At 37.1% G+C, this 15,319-nt stretch overlaps 1 protein-coding gene across 1 annotated transcript in view; it reads right to left on the bottom strand.

The window, feature by feature from the left end:
- Positions 1-11,633: 11,633 nt before the first annotated feature.
- Positions 11,634-15,319, bottom strand: part of LOC138715289 (acyl-coenzyme A oxidase 1-like) — a 93,883-nt gene continuing 90,197 nt past the window's right edge. Inside the window, exon 12 of the mRNA XM_069848046.1 lies at positions 11,634-13,747. Coding sequence (XP_069704147.1) covers positions 13,487-13,747 — 261 coding nt within the window. The 3' untranslated portion in view covers positions 11,634-13,486. The remainder of the gene's footprint in view (positions 13,748-15,319) is intronic.

The following is a 15,319-nucleotide window of genomic DNA, read 5'->3' as shown; positions in this document are numbered from 1 at the left end:
AAGAAGATTGATTGATCGACATTTATTTCATATCTGTTAGTGTTCTCTTTTATTTCCATTACAGCTGATTCAAAATGCTGTAATGCATCAGATAATTGCTCAATATATTTGCAGTTTTCATCTGTATTATATTGCATAATATATCAACATATTTCATCAAGTCATAAAAGAAAATTAGAAAAAACGAAAATTCATTATTTAACAAGTTTTTTTAAGCCAAAAGCTTCTCTCACTATTATATCATCCCATTCATTTGAGTCATCTCCCTCTTCAATCCTTTCGAAGCAATGCAATACCTCCGCTTTTTTTTCCTTGACTGAGGATGCAACTCAGGACTGAAAATTCCATCGTGTTGCTGAAATGGTTGGTATGCGCTTCTTGCACACACATTGCAGTAGGTCACTGCGTTTAGCTGAAGTGGAGAAGAATATTGTGAACTCGGTAATATTTGCAAAAAAACAACTTCACTTATTTAATACGTTTTGAATTGATTTAACCCATGTATGCCCACTGAGTCATTTTCGACCCCCCCCCCCTCCACCAGAAATTTTAGTTTCATTTCCATTATTAAAGGTTTTTTCTCTTTTATTGTTTATGAGATTGTTATTTACTTACACTACTGCGGATCATTTCTTTCTTCCCGCACAATTTTCTCTATAGATGAGCATTATTGTGGCTGACATAATTACACGTTGCATTTATAACTACAGACGAACCTAAATGATCCAAGGTTCGTAATAAACTATTACACATTTTGTTCAAATTAGTACACACATTTTCAGCTGAGGCATATAAGACTATATGTCCATAGGTTAGAAATAATTATATGGTGTTTTATGCAATGCAGGGAGACTGGTAACAGACCTAGTGGGCACATTCATTGCTGTGTTTAACCTTCTTCACATATATCTAAAATCTTATTTATTGCCTTTACTGTTTGGCCTCTCAGTGTAAATATGCACAAGATTTTGGATATTCTAAGAAGAGAAGGGGGTTACAGGAACTTGAGAAAATATTTCCATTAGGCAGTGGCGGCTCGTGAACTTGTGGATTGGGAGAGCTGCAGTAGATTTTGGTACATACAAATTCCACTTCTTGATACCATTACTAATCAGTATAGGACAAAAATAAATGCACTACATATCGAAAAACCAAAACTTTCTGACTTAGTTGGGAGATGTCTATGGCATCATTTGCTAATCGCTAAAAAAAAAACTAATATCATCGATTTCAGTCTGAATTTCTGATCGGCAGACACTTAACTTGCTATCTACCTGTTCATTCTGAATTGTCTTAGAATTACCTTCAAACAGTGGCATGTTCCAAATGATTTTTGAGAGGCTCGTTTAGATTACTCACGAACTGTTGCAATCCACGAAATATACCAGGATTCTTCGAATTGTTTTTTCATCATGTCCCTAAGGGGAAGTTCATATTGGCCACAAAATTTGATACAATCAATATTTTTTAAATTAATTTCACGATTTTTTCTCACTTCTTGATTATGTTTGAGAATGTTTGTTCTGTTCGTTTCACTTAATTGCACAGCAATATTAGTTTTGCCTAACATAGCCAATGAAACAACATTTTTCAGGTGAGATTGCGAAGATTCGTGCTTTTTAATTTTTAGGGGAAAATGTGCTAAATCTGTCACACCAGTCCTAGTCTATGCAGTGGCACCACCGAAGAGGAGGCAACTACAAATGCTCAGCGTAAATTTCATTGTTATACTTCCTTACATATATGCACTATTTCGGCTGGATGAAGCTTGAGTAAGATTTAAGTCGGGTAACGAATGACCCTTTAATTTCACTTCATTACATCAATTTTCTCCGCAAGGGAAAGTTAAGAAAAATAAAATTAATATTCTGTAATTCACACACACTCATGCTTGCACATTTGCACTGGTTAAGTTATGGTACTAAAACGTCACACCAAAGCAACACTCAGATATACTGATGGTCAACAATTTTCTAAAACTGGAAAAGAAGTCTCTTTCGTATTTTACGTGCTATATCAAAAGGATTATACTCGTGCAATCATTATGAGTTAAGGCAAATATTAGGTTCTGCTGGAGGCTAGATATATACGTAATAATAAGGCAAAAGAGAATATTAATTTCGTTATATTAACTCGATAAGATTCTACAACAATAAGTATTTGAAGGGAAAATAAAAATGTTGTCATTAAGTTTCAAGGGAATAGAGAATCCATTTGACGTAGCATTACAATAGCGGTGTGGGAGGGGAGGAAAGATCTTCCCTTGTCACCTGGCTTTGCAAGCCAGTGCATGGGTTTTAAACAGCGGCAGTTTCTCTCTGCCTCCCTTCACCTCTCTACCCCCTGACCAAGCAATACACACTCTTTATGATCAGTCCCACCCTGCAGATCCCAGAACGACTTTGAATGCAGTGTCAATTCCAGTACAGTCAACGCGCAAAAAGATAATGGATAAGATAATAGTACATATTCCCGGTCAGATGAAATATAAAGCAATTTACCAATAAAAGCTGTAACAATTCTTCTACAAATTAAAATAAATATTATTTTTATTTTCCTGTCAAAGCAGGGAGCGCTGCAGCTCCGCAGCTCTTATGGACGGGCTGCCTCTGCCATTAGGTCTATACCTATTTCTTCCAACTGGTATTGCTGATGATAAAGCATGACCCAGTTGAAGACGGTAATAACAACTCTGGTCATTTATGCCATAACCAACTAAATACAAGTGCTGAGCTTGGCATCCAGGGTAGGAATGAAGATGGCAAATCTAATCGGTTCGGCTGTAAAACTTGGGTTATGGATCAATAGGTAGGGTATTGTATGTCTTTTGATATTCATCAAGGCCGTACTGAAAATATTAATAAGCTTGGGCTCAGAGAATATCACTTATTACCAGTACTTTGTGAGCCAACAAACAGAAATTCCCCAGTCAACTCTTCTCTCTGTATTTGTACTTCAATAATTTTTTTACGTCTGTTAAATTCATCTGTGCCTTAGGGAATGGCAACTTCAGTGCTATTGGTACTATAACAGAAAATAAGCCTGATAATTTCTAATCGGCGATGTATACAGTGGAGGGGGAAAGGAACTGGCCACCCTACCCCATTATCTCCTGGCCTAATTGTCTCATAAGTGGTGCCTTGTTGGTATCACTTGTGAAGTTCAGACCTGTCTTCGGACAGTTGACAATTTCCCATTGATGGCATCCAAGAGATGAATAATATAGTTAGCAGAGTTTATAAATGTCTCATATGCAAAGAGAATAATATTGCTGCAGTCAGGTGGAAGGACAATGCTGTGGTCATAGTGTTATCCAATCAAAGTGCAGCTGTACCTATTCCAAAGGAAAATAGACTCTCCTTCAAAGAGAAAAAAAGGATAGAAATACCTCAGTCTAATATTATTTGCAACTACAACCGAAATATTGGGGGAGTAGACCTAATGGACAATAACATTTCAAATGAATTATAGAATTGGAATCTAGTGCAACAAATGGTACTGTACATGCCAATATTTTAGAGAAGTGATGTTCCAGCATCACAACAGAAGTACGGCAGAGCACTCCTTCAAGTAGGACAAACGGTACACAGACCAAATGAAATAACATATTTCTCCATCTGTGAGAGTTGATCGTAGAGGATAACATATGACTGACATGGCAACTTCGTTACCGATGTGCAGGATGTCACAATAAAACAACAAAGGATGCGCTTGATGTGAAATACCAGGGGCGTATATTGCAGATGTTCAAAGTGTGCGCTGGACACCTTGTAAATTCGGTAATCTCATTTTTTTTAAGTTGTTTATATAATGCAACAATAACTTTAATTTATCACAATTTAAATGCGTGGTAATCGCAATGGAAGTTGACGTATATAGTTCAAGACTAATTTTAATTTATTACCATGTAAATATTTTAAATGCCGGCTGGTTGAATGTGCTCACCATCCCCAGAATGGCTTTTGTTTTATAATGTAGGCTACGCTCTGTCTGACAAAGTGGAATGAGGTCTGGTGTGGTTGTCCAGCCCGTACAAAAGAACATCCTCGGTTGAGAGTTACTGCTATAATTCTCTGCACACGCATGGTGGAGTGGTGGGAATACTCACTTCTCTCAAGCTCGCAGGTCGTCCTGTATACAGGCAGCTCAACTTGTCAAATGTAGTCTTATAAAATATTGTGTTTGACGTGTGTATTTACTGCTTGTGTGAGTGAATTTACTGTGTTTAGGTTTTATTAGGATTCATAGCTGTGTGCCAATGCAGGTGAACAATTTAAATTACTTGTTTAATGATAATAGCACTTGAAAATGTATACTATAAAATATCTTTTGCAGGAATCATTCTCTTCTCGCCCACTAGAAGGAAATAATTACATATAGTGAATAAGGGTAGACCTTCCCCGCCACTTCCGAATTTAGTGCAACAATATGAAACAAAAAGGGGACAATACATTACACATTTTTCTACTTCACAATATGAAAATGTAGAATGGTTAACAGATTGTGAAATTTCAAACAGGTTATTTTGCTGGCAATGCTTATTGTTTTCTAACAAAAATGAGGTTTGGAGTAAATATGGATTTGCTGACTTCAATCACATGTGTAGTGCACAGCAAAAACATTCAAAATCTCAAACTCACGTACAATGTTTCCTGAAATCAAAACTTTTCGGCAAACAGTGAAATTGATATGCAAATCTGACTTTCAGGGAGAAGCTTCCTGTGAAGCAGGCTTGAATAATTTCAAGAGAAAAATTGTTCTGGGGCCAGGTATCGATCCCGGGACTCTTTGCTTAGCGCATGAATGCTCCACCGGCTGAGCTATCCCATGACACCATCACAATTCTTCCCTTTATATCCACACAACTTAAATGGGAATGAGTTGTGTGGATATAAAGGGAAGAACTGTAACGGTGTCATGTATGGTTCCTGGGATAGCTCAGTCGGTAGAGCATTCGTGCGCTAAGCAAAGGGTCTCGAGATTGATACCCGGCCCCGGAACAATTTTTCCCTTGAAATTATTGAAGTGAATTGATACTTTACTTGATGATCAACGAAGAACTCATTCCAATGGGTAAAGAAAAATAGAGATGTATTAATACGAATCATTGACGCTATTTGTCTTCTAGCTAACCAGGAGCTCCCTCTACGGGGTCATGACGAATCAGATAGTTCTTTGAATAGAAGAAATTTTTTAGAATTTTTTAATGTGTTAAGAAAATACGATTTACTTTTAGAAAACCATCTAAATTCTTCCACAGTGTTTCCAGGAACTTCTCCATTGATTCAAAATAACATAAAAGCTATTACTGATGTAGAAAAAGAAGAAATAAAAAATTAAATTAACTCAGTTTCATTTGTAGCTATAATACTTGATGAAACTTCTGATATTGAAAACAAATCTAAACTATTTACAGTTCTCCGCTATTTCTACGAAAGATTTTTGGGCTTTGTAGATGTTAGTACTAATAGAACAGCAGATGGTTTATTTACTCACGTAGCACGAGTAGTTAATGAATTTCAAATTTCTACTAAACTCGTGCGACTATAGACCAATTATATGTTTTTAACAGAACACCCATAATCCAGGTTCAGCATACGCCACTGTGAAATACCCCTACATGACAAATGTTTTTCTGAATTCCATTTGGTTAAGAAATAAGTTATACACTCTTCTTCTGTTATAACATAAATGGTACATTGCATTATTCATTATATTGCATGAATTATAAAGACCGCTGTGAGGTTCTGAAAATAAATACAGTATATAGATTTAGTACCGGTAATATATGGCATTACTGTACCTGATTTTCCCACTGGGCCGTTTTCGACCCAACCTTTATCTAAATGTCCATGCATTGAAAAAGTCTAAAACAGCATTTGGCATTAATTTTGGTATAAGAGCTTAGAAATATTCGGTTTTCGTCAAATTTTTACCAAAAAAAAATTGGGCATATATTGGTTAATGCGTTTTGAACATGCACTTTTTATAACTAAAAGCTTGTGAGCGCAGCAGTGAAAAATTTCGCACAAGGAAATAGTTTTCTGCAACAAAATCTCGACCCCAACGGCCAACATAGTTTCCACTCATTTGTAGCACCAGTACCATCATATGCTTGAGCTACGAATTTATTTTCTAAATAGAAAGGTTGTAGACTTTATTTTAGAACCTTGCTTAGACAGTTAGTCGTGCGATTGTTTACCTCTTTAAAAGAAAGAAAGAAATCTTTCCATTGATTTACAACCTTTTATGTAGCCCACCTCAAAATAATAAATTGGCTTTTGCAGGTTATGTCTGTTGTTTCATCAGCCTGCACGGCAACAAAGTCTGTAGAATTAATGTTCTGTTTCAGATCTTCGATGTATACCTCATACATACTGTCGAATAATTCATTTTGTATAGTGTTTGAAGTATATTTAAAAACTATTGTTTAAGTGTTCATCCAATACATTATCAAGAATGGCAAGTAAAGATAACAAGTCTAACAAATTTCCCCGATTTGCCGATCCCTAATTTTCGTTATGATCCCTCACTGATAATTTGAGAGTTCCTCAAAATACTAAAGAATCAACAATTATTCTCCCTAGTATATGCCTGTTGTTGATTTTTTTTTTTTTTTTTTTTGTGACCTGTTCGTTGCATTTCTGGATTGAAATTTGACCGCAGAATCAATTTGTGCTGCGATATTTACCGTCCCAAATATTTTAAACTTAGAAGCATTGTCTAGAATTAATTCACTGTGACTCACAGAACAAATACCTGCAACACTTGCTTCCGTCCGTCAGACGGGCTAGCTTGGACGAAACCCAGAACTAAACATAATATATTCGTAACACTTCGTGAGTTTCCGTCGGTAGTGAAAGAGACAGTGCACGCCGCGCACCATGGCAGTTGAGCGCTAAAGTGATTCAAGTTATGGGGCCCTTTGACGCGGGCCCAAGCTCACAATATTTAGTGTCATACAATCTTTGACCTTTACTGACACACATCGCGTAATGTGACGAAATTTAGTGAAACAATTATGAATCCAGTACTGTCCTGAAAAAAAAATACATATTTGAAATGAGAAAAAAAATTATGGGTCACGAAATATTGGTGGGGCATGACCCTGGTGGCCCCAAAGGACCGGCCACCCCAGAGGATTCCCATCTTTAAAATCTAACGACTTAATTTAGATAATTGAAAATTGACACTTTCACAACTCCTTTCTTGATTTCCAATTCACTTAATGTATATCGAACACACTGTTTCTAATAACACTCGTAACTAAACTTTACTACGTCATTATCCAATATGTTCATTATTATGTCTGTTTATTGCACATTCCATTTTCTCATCTCACATCTTTTCTACATACTATATTTCGTTATCCTAGCTAGCCTCTCCCATCATACTCCTCGCCTATGTTCATTATCTCTATCATTTCACTTAACTTCCTACTATACTCTTATAATTTATTTTTTATTTTACTTACTATGTCCTTAACCATCTCTGGTCCAGACACATCCACTTCACCCTTTTCTGTTATAAACTCGTCTTTCTTTTCCTTCTCTTCACTTCTCCCTGTTTCAGCCCTTGCACGCACAGAAACACTTCCACTTCCCCTCTCGGCACTGACCTTCCTTTCCACTAAGCTAATTAATTCACTTCCTGAATCACTTGAATTTTTAGACGTGTCACTAAACTTCATTGCACTTGTGGTACTTAAGCTGCTCTTATCTGATTTCTTCACATAATATGTTTTCTTCTTATGTATTCTTGATTTCAGCATTTCCTGGTTCTGTCTCGCTTCCTCTGGCATGAAGTGCTAGCTCTGCAATTCAGTCAATTCTCTGTCGTCTATACATACCTGGTCAACAATCTCGTTATAATAGTTACTTTCCATCACAACTGTTGATTGAACAGATTGTCCATCACCTGTTACGTATTTTTTTTGTCCCAGTTCGAATTCCGATCTTCTCTTAACCTCTGTTTAGCTGGGTGGTCGGTATTAATATATGCCAATGATTTTCTTCATTTTCCATACTTTCCAGTTTGTGCGATAACTTCAGTTGCTTCATTTTATTATTCTGTTGGCCATTCTTCTTCCTCAAGATTGTCCCCTCTACAAGCCACATGACCTTGAAGTTGGTGAGGGGGGCTTGTGTGTATCCAATGAAACCCAAAGGGAATCCAGCTGCAGCACCGCTACTATATATGGGCTCTGGTCTACTCAAGCCAAGGTGTAAACGCATCGTGCTGAGGGCTGTATGGCACTGGAGTTAGTAGAATAAGTGTCACTAACGATCTCTGCAAGGCACCAGGCAAAAACCCTGCAGTATTTAGCCTTCCCAATACAATTGGAGCTCTGTGTTGGGTGACCTTTACTTCCCCGGCACTCATGGGACTCCAAATGGATGAACTACTTAAACAAGATTTGAAAACAAAGAGGGGTGACAGGGACTCTCCAGTTGAGGGAAACCTATCACCTAACAAGGAAATAGGCATCACTGCTTCTTCTATTAATTGGCTTCACCTGACCACTAAAAAGTTATCAGGGGCAGCTAGAAGAAAATTGCAAAGAGCTAGGACCAAGGAGAAAGGAATTGGGAGCGCTATGCAACTGGGTCCCTTTCCTCAACCTAGCTGTAGTGGGAGCCAAGCTGGCCCAGAGACTTCTAAAAGAATAGGGCCAGTATAGGCACACCACCTTTGACTAAAGCCAAACTTGTTAAGAGACACAGGGGTACTGAACCTGGAGTCTCCTATAGGGAAGTCTTGGCTTCATACAAGATGGCCATCATTGGGGTATCTTATCCTGATGACAAGCTTGTAGTCGATGATCTACCAATGTGAGAATCAGGAATCCTGCAACTGGCTCCAAAGACATCTAAATGGAGTTCAAATCAGGGACAATTTTGTCCTTAAGGTGGTGGAAACTAAAGACTTTCCGAAACCATTTAAGGTGCATTTAGGACCTGGGATCAAACAACCAGTGATCCGAAAGTGCTCCTTAAACGCATACAGCTGCTTAACCAAGGGCTCTGTACAGAGCTCTGGAAAGTAGTTCACAGGCAGACTGATTCTATTGGGTAGCGATTAATCATGATTGACGAGGAATCAGCTGCCAAAATCACGGACAAAGGACTGGCTGCCTTTACTGGGGTGGACAGGGGTCTCTTTAAGATCCTTTTCGATCCCAGTAAAAAAGCGGTTCAGGAAGAACAGGAGGCAGCAGCTGAGGAGGAGGATTCTCTGGAGTCCATGGACATTGGGATCTCTGGGGAGACTTCAACTCAAGAGGCTGTCTAAGGTAAGTGTTTTGATTTCTTAATTATGAAAATAATTCCAATTAATTTACAATACTGTAAGGCAGCTTCTGCTATATTGAGCAAGAAGCTAGCTCAGGAAAATATGGGCATTGCTCTTATTCAAGAACCTTGGATATACAAGAGTTTTTATCAGTGGAATTAACTGTACTGGGAACACACTCTATAGTCCCAATACTGAAAAGCCAAGAACCTGCATTTATGTTGGAAAGTGGATTAATGCTTTGCTCCACGTGAAGTTTTGTTCTAGGGATGTGACAATTATTGAAACATCCGCAAAGGAAGGGGGCAGAAAGAGGACAATAAAAGTCATCTGCATACCTCCCTTATGTTGAACCCAACCCACCATCGGAGACAGTGAAAAGATTAATTGCCCACTGCAACAAGACTAGCAAGGAAATTATCTTAGGGACTGATGCCAACGCTCACCATGTGCTGTGGGGAAGCAGTGATATCAATCCAAGGGGCGAACAGCTGGCAGAATATCTTGTAAGTACTGATCTAAATATTCTTAACAAAGGTGATGAACCAACTTTTGCTAATTCACAGAGGAGGGAAGTTATCGACATAACACTAAGGACTAAATTAGCTGAGGACCTAGTTTCAAATTGGCCATGTATCATCGGACACTTCTGCATCTGATCATAGGTACATGTACTTTAGAATTAAGTCTTAGAGCACTAATCCAGTGATCAATAGAAACCTGAGGAAAACTGATTGGGCTGGATATGAAAAACATCTTTCAGCACTTGGTATCGGGTATCTCTAGGAACATTCGTTCTATAATAGATATGGAGTTGGCAGTTAACCAGCTGCAACAGTCCATTCTCCTATCTTATCATAATAATTGTCAAGCTAAGGTTGCTGGCTCGCCAAGGCAAGTTCCTTGGTACTCTAAAGAGCTAAGCGAACTTACACGTAAAACAAGCACAAGCTTGCACAAAGAACTGGTGATTGGACCACCTATCGAAGAGAACTTACCAGTTACAATAAGGCTATACGCAAAGCCAAAAAACAGACTTGGAGGGAGCACTGCGAGGAGATGGAAAACATTCCTAGCAGTGCAAGACTCGTGATGCTAATGGCTAAAGGTGCTTACAAGATAGTAAGCACAATCAAGCTACAAAATAGTAGTTACGCACAGTCCGGTATGGAAACTCTGGTTCATCTAACAAGCGTTCATTTTTCGGACTCAAAAGTGATAGACAGTGATCAATTGACTGATCTGGGGGACCAAATCTGCTCCGTTTATGTTCGAGCAGAGAGGATTGGAACCAGGTCAGGAATGTGATCACTATTACTAAAGTAAGATGGACCATTAATTCTTTTGAACCATATAAGTCCGCAGGTCCTGATTCGATCATGTATGCTTTGCTCCAACAGGGAATTGACTCACTGCAGGGACTGCCTAGCCTCTGGTTATTTTCCATTGGCTTGGAGACAGACCAAGGTGACATTTATACCCAAACCTGGGCGACCTAGCTACGCCAAGGCATATAATCCAATAAGCCTCTCCTCATTTCTTCTTAAAGCACTGGAGAGATTAGTGGATAGGCACATTAGGGACAAAGTGCTGAAGGATTTTCCTTTACACAAGTACCAATTTGCCTATCTACCAGGTAAATCTACAGAAGCAGTGCTTCATGATGTCCCATCTATTGAGATTGAGAAGGCGCTGGCTTTTAAGGAAATTACCATTGGAGTATTTCTAGATATAAAAGAAGCATTTGATAAAATTTAATGTGAAGTGGTGTCAGAAGCCCTTCAAGAGCATAATGTCATGGAGTTAGTGCATATCGGTTAAACATGCTTAAATCTTCTTTGTACACTAGCAATGGATTTAACTCAGGGAACTGGAGCACTATCTGCACACTTTCCTGTGATGACGTGATGACGGACACGGAAGTTCATGACCCGACCTCTGGTCCATCTTTTGGTGTAATTGAAAACATTACAAAATTGATAAGTTTTTCTTTCAGATGATACCTTACTTTCTGTTTCATTATATCTTTAACCTATTACTTTTTACAGGAAATTGAAATTAAGTACATTCGAGTAAACATTCTGTATATTCAAAACATTTCCATGTGTCACATATAGACGCCTGTTTAAGTAGGTCTTTGTTAGGCAACATACAATACTATGGTAGAAATGATAAAGCTCCTCAACTACACAGTTAAACAAGATGTTGCCAGACAAGAGATACTGCCACCAATTCTCAATGCTGATACACAACCAGGTAGAACTATTATGAGTTCACACACATTAAATATGGTTTATTTGGAAGTAAATGAATCCACTTGACGAATAGGAATGGAGTCTGAATTAAAATAAGCAAGGTAATGGTAAATGTATTTTCTCAATGTACAGTACATCATTTTCCATTTTAAAATTCCAATATCTTTATTTAACATTTTGATTTTTCATAACTAAGTCCCTCTACGACTAAATGACTTACATTACAATATTGATTAAAATTAATTATATTACAAAGCAATTACATTATTAATTATATTACAATAAAACCTCTTAAGACAAGTAACCCTACATTCACAATAGCGAAATTGGTTAGCAACAATAAATACAGCCAACAGTAACAATCAGTGTCCCCGGAACACAACTGACTTTTTACAACATCATGCTTTGAATGATAAAATTCCGGCTTTATTATTCTAACCAGTGTTCCCAGGTACATTCTGAAGTACCAATCTGAAAAGATTCTAGTACAAGTGATATTTATGTAATCCAGCCAATTAATTTTATCATATTATATTGTGGGTTCCTGTGTCAAGTGATATAAGTTCATATAGTTTCCATTTTTCTCTCACAATAATTCTATACTTACATATTTGCGAATGCACCATCACATGAGTTCAACATGCAGAAAGTAAACTTTCATTTGCATACAGATGTGTATTGCTTGAAAGCTCCAGTCCGAATAACAATTCAACGGCAGAATTCACATGAACTGCAGAGATCATCACTCAATGCCTCACTACAGTAATAAAACTCCTATGTGACATTAGTGATATAACAGTTGGCACATGTAATATTTGTTAGTCAAGATAAGCACTTTTCTTGGTAAATTACGTTCTCTTTTGAAAATAAAATCAATTGTCTTGGTATTCAGAATCACTGGTTTGTAAAATGTGTCTGCAAAGTTTACTGGGAGCCTTAGAAATGTTGGCTAGTATTTTGTTTTATAAAACATATTGCGCATCAAGGACATCTTCATTTTCGATTTGGTAGGTACCGGTACCATGCCAGTAATACATGTAATTTCGTCAGATTTTTTATGACGTCATTGTTGCTTAGTGCATTAATACTTTGAATCGTAACAGCATTCCTTAGTTTATTTCAGCTCCTTGAAAAGTATCAAAAAGGAACATTTATTTCATATTGGCATTAGTTGGGTACTTGTACATGCGAAGGTATTCTTACAAAGCAACTGCAGACATCTGACACTGTTGTGTCATTGCAATAAAAGGCAGTCGGTAGACAGTTGACGTAACAATGAATATGTTAAAAAAATTCGAACTGTAAGTCACTGGTGGAGAAGATCCAAACTGCATGAGAATTTTTTTTAATTCACATCATTTTACGTAACACCTATTAACATCTTGCAGAACATTAGCTTTAGAAGAAGACAGTTATCAAGGTTTGACTATAATAAAATCTCTAATATGTAATTATCTTTCTTTCTTTCGAAAATATAAGAATTCACTATCTCCTATGTACCACTGTCATAGAATGAATAAATGTGCTTTTTTCTTCCTATTGAAAAATTTTATATTTTGCACATAGGAGTTATGCAGGAACGACGACGAAATAATATTAAAACACCAGCAGAAAAATGGAAGAAATCCAAGACCTTAGCATTGGTCAAAAACAACATATTTATTAATACTATATATGCAATGTAACTTTTTGAGAGAATGTTTAATTCTCTAGATCTTCTCAAATAATACTGTCTATTAAAAACAGAAGCTTTCAAGCTTTCCAAGTCTGACATAACACACCATCAATCAAATGGTTAGACTATCGGTTTTCCATGTCAGATACTCAGATTCAAATCTTTATGATTAAGGTGAATTTTGTGATGTATAAAAGCAGTGTTTGAGACCAGCTATTCTTTGTCCTTCTCCTCGTCATTATTAATGACATTTTGAACTCTTAATTTACATACTTGATTTGAGGAATGGTTTAAGGTACTTATGAAACGATTGGTTAACAGACTCTTTATTCAGGGGGCTCTGTGAGGCAGCCTCAAACAGGCGTTCATAAACCTGACCATCCCATGCACCAAGAGTAGATGACAGAGCAGTGTCGTGGAAATCAAAGCCGTCCACAATTCCAACTGCATTGGGTCTCAGTTCTAATAGCAGCATCTCCATCCACTGCTGAATGCTGGCGATGTCACTTGACGTCACACTCGAGAACTGTTAAACACAAGAATCCATATCATGAAGATGACACATTCTTTCTGATATGTTTAATGTGTTTTGCAACATTTCACTTCTTCTTAATATTACATACAACTGATATTCCTGACTCATGCGCCAGCAAAGGAATGACGCAAGCAGCATGAGGGTACAGACATGCTTTGACATCACGTATTGTTCATGTTGCAGTTACCTCTCAACATTATTGTGACCGTGTCTAGCCAAACTGAGACCCCGCTTTTTGAACTTCAAGAAAGATTTAAAATTAGAAAATTAATTGGCATACCCAACCCAAGTCCACGAATAAAAGCAGAACTTTGGATCAGTTTCATGATATAGCGGAGAAAGACAGGATTGGCTCAGTGTGTTAAATGTAAGCATGTAGACTTACTACATTACAACTCCAAGTTGGGAAATACAAATTTGTAGTTTAAAATTATCCCTATTCGAAATTTCTTCTCGAGTAGGATATAGAGAGACTGGAAAATAATCTCAAACTAGTGGCTTGTAGCAGCAACTGCTGCTTGATAGAGATTGAAAGCCACAATATAATACTGCTACTTATGATGATGATGATGATGATGATGATGATGATGATGATGATGATGATGTTGTTGATGGTGGTGGTGGTGGTGGTGGTAATAAATAAATAACACATGTACCTTTACTACAAAGTTACAACAGTCTCTAGTTTCTCTGAGTTACAAACAACATTATTCCTATACCGTATAGTCGTTTATGAGTTTTTGATGCAGTTCCATTTCTAAAAGTTCTACCACGTTTTCTTGGTCGACCAGCTACACTCATAATAATGAACTAATAAAGAAGAACTAAATTAACAACGTAACTACACTATTACTTTCTTAGTAACACCAGATAAAAACACACACGTATATTGAAACACGAAAAAAATATGTTACAGTTGAAATATGAATAAATCATTATTATCGAGGCCTCGAAAAGCACGATATTGTGACGTCAACATCTTGCATGTACAAAATGGTTCGATAAATATATTTCTGATCGTTTTAGGGAAACTCAATGTTTTATTGTTTGAAATTTCATTATTTGAACCATAGCCTTTCCTATTACACAAAGTCCACATTATTGACACCATTCATGACCTTCAAAAAACCTAACACAGCTGTATTAATACATTTAAAGCCAGTACGTGAACCATGGCCATCAGAACAACACTGTGAAATGAAATGCAGGATGTCCTATCATATAGTATACACACTGCTGCGATGGATGCACATATATATTTTTTTTTTATTTAAAGCTTTTTGTGACCTTCGCTACAAACCATTTAGATTTTCCCGCAATATTAATATTATTAGCTTTCGATTGAGACATCACACAACCTCACAGGATGTATAGTTTTCGTAAAATTTTCCGACACAGTTCAAATTAAAGATATAGATACTACTATAATCATGGTTGAAATTGGCTGCCAGGATTGAAGTTTGTCTCAAATTACATAGAGTTGTTTTGCTTTGCTGTATTAGAATTATATCACATTTAAAATTTTTCTTTTGAGAACTGTTAATAAAACATTTGGGAGAAAGA

Source organism: Periplaneta americana, chromosome 15 (assembly GCF_040183065.1).
Source record: "Periplaneta americana isolate PAMFEO1 chromosome 15, P.americana_PAMFEO1_priV1, whole genome shotgun sequence".
In the NCBI taxonomy this organism is placed as follows: Eukaryota; Metazoa; Arthropoda; class Insecta; order Blattodea; family Blattidae; genus Periplaneta; species Periplaneta americana.
The sequence above is the reverse complement of the archived record's forward strand: the minus strand, read 5'-3'. Positions and strand labels throughout refer to the sequence as shown.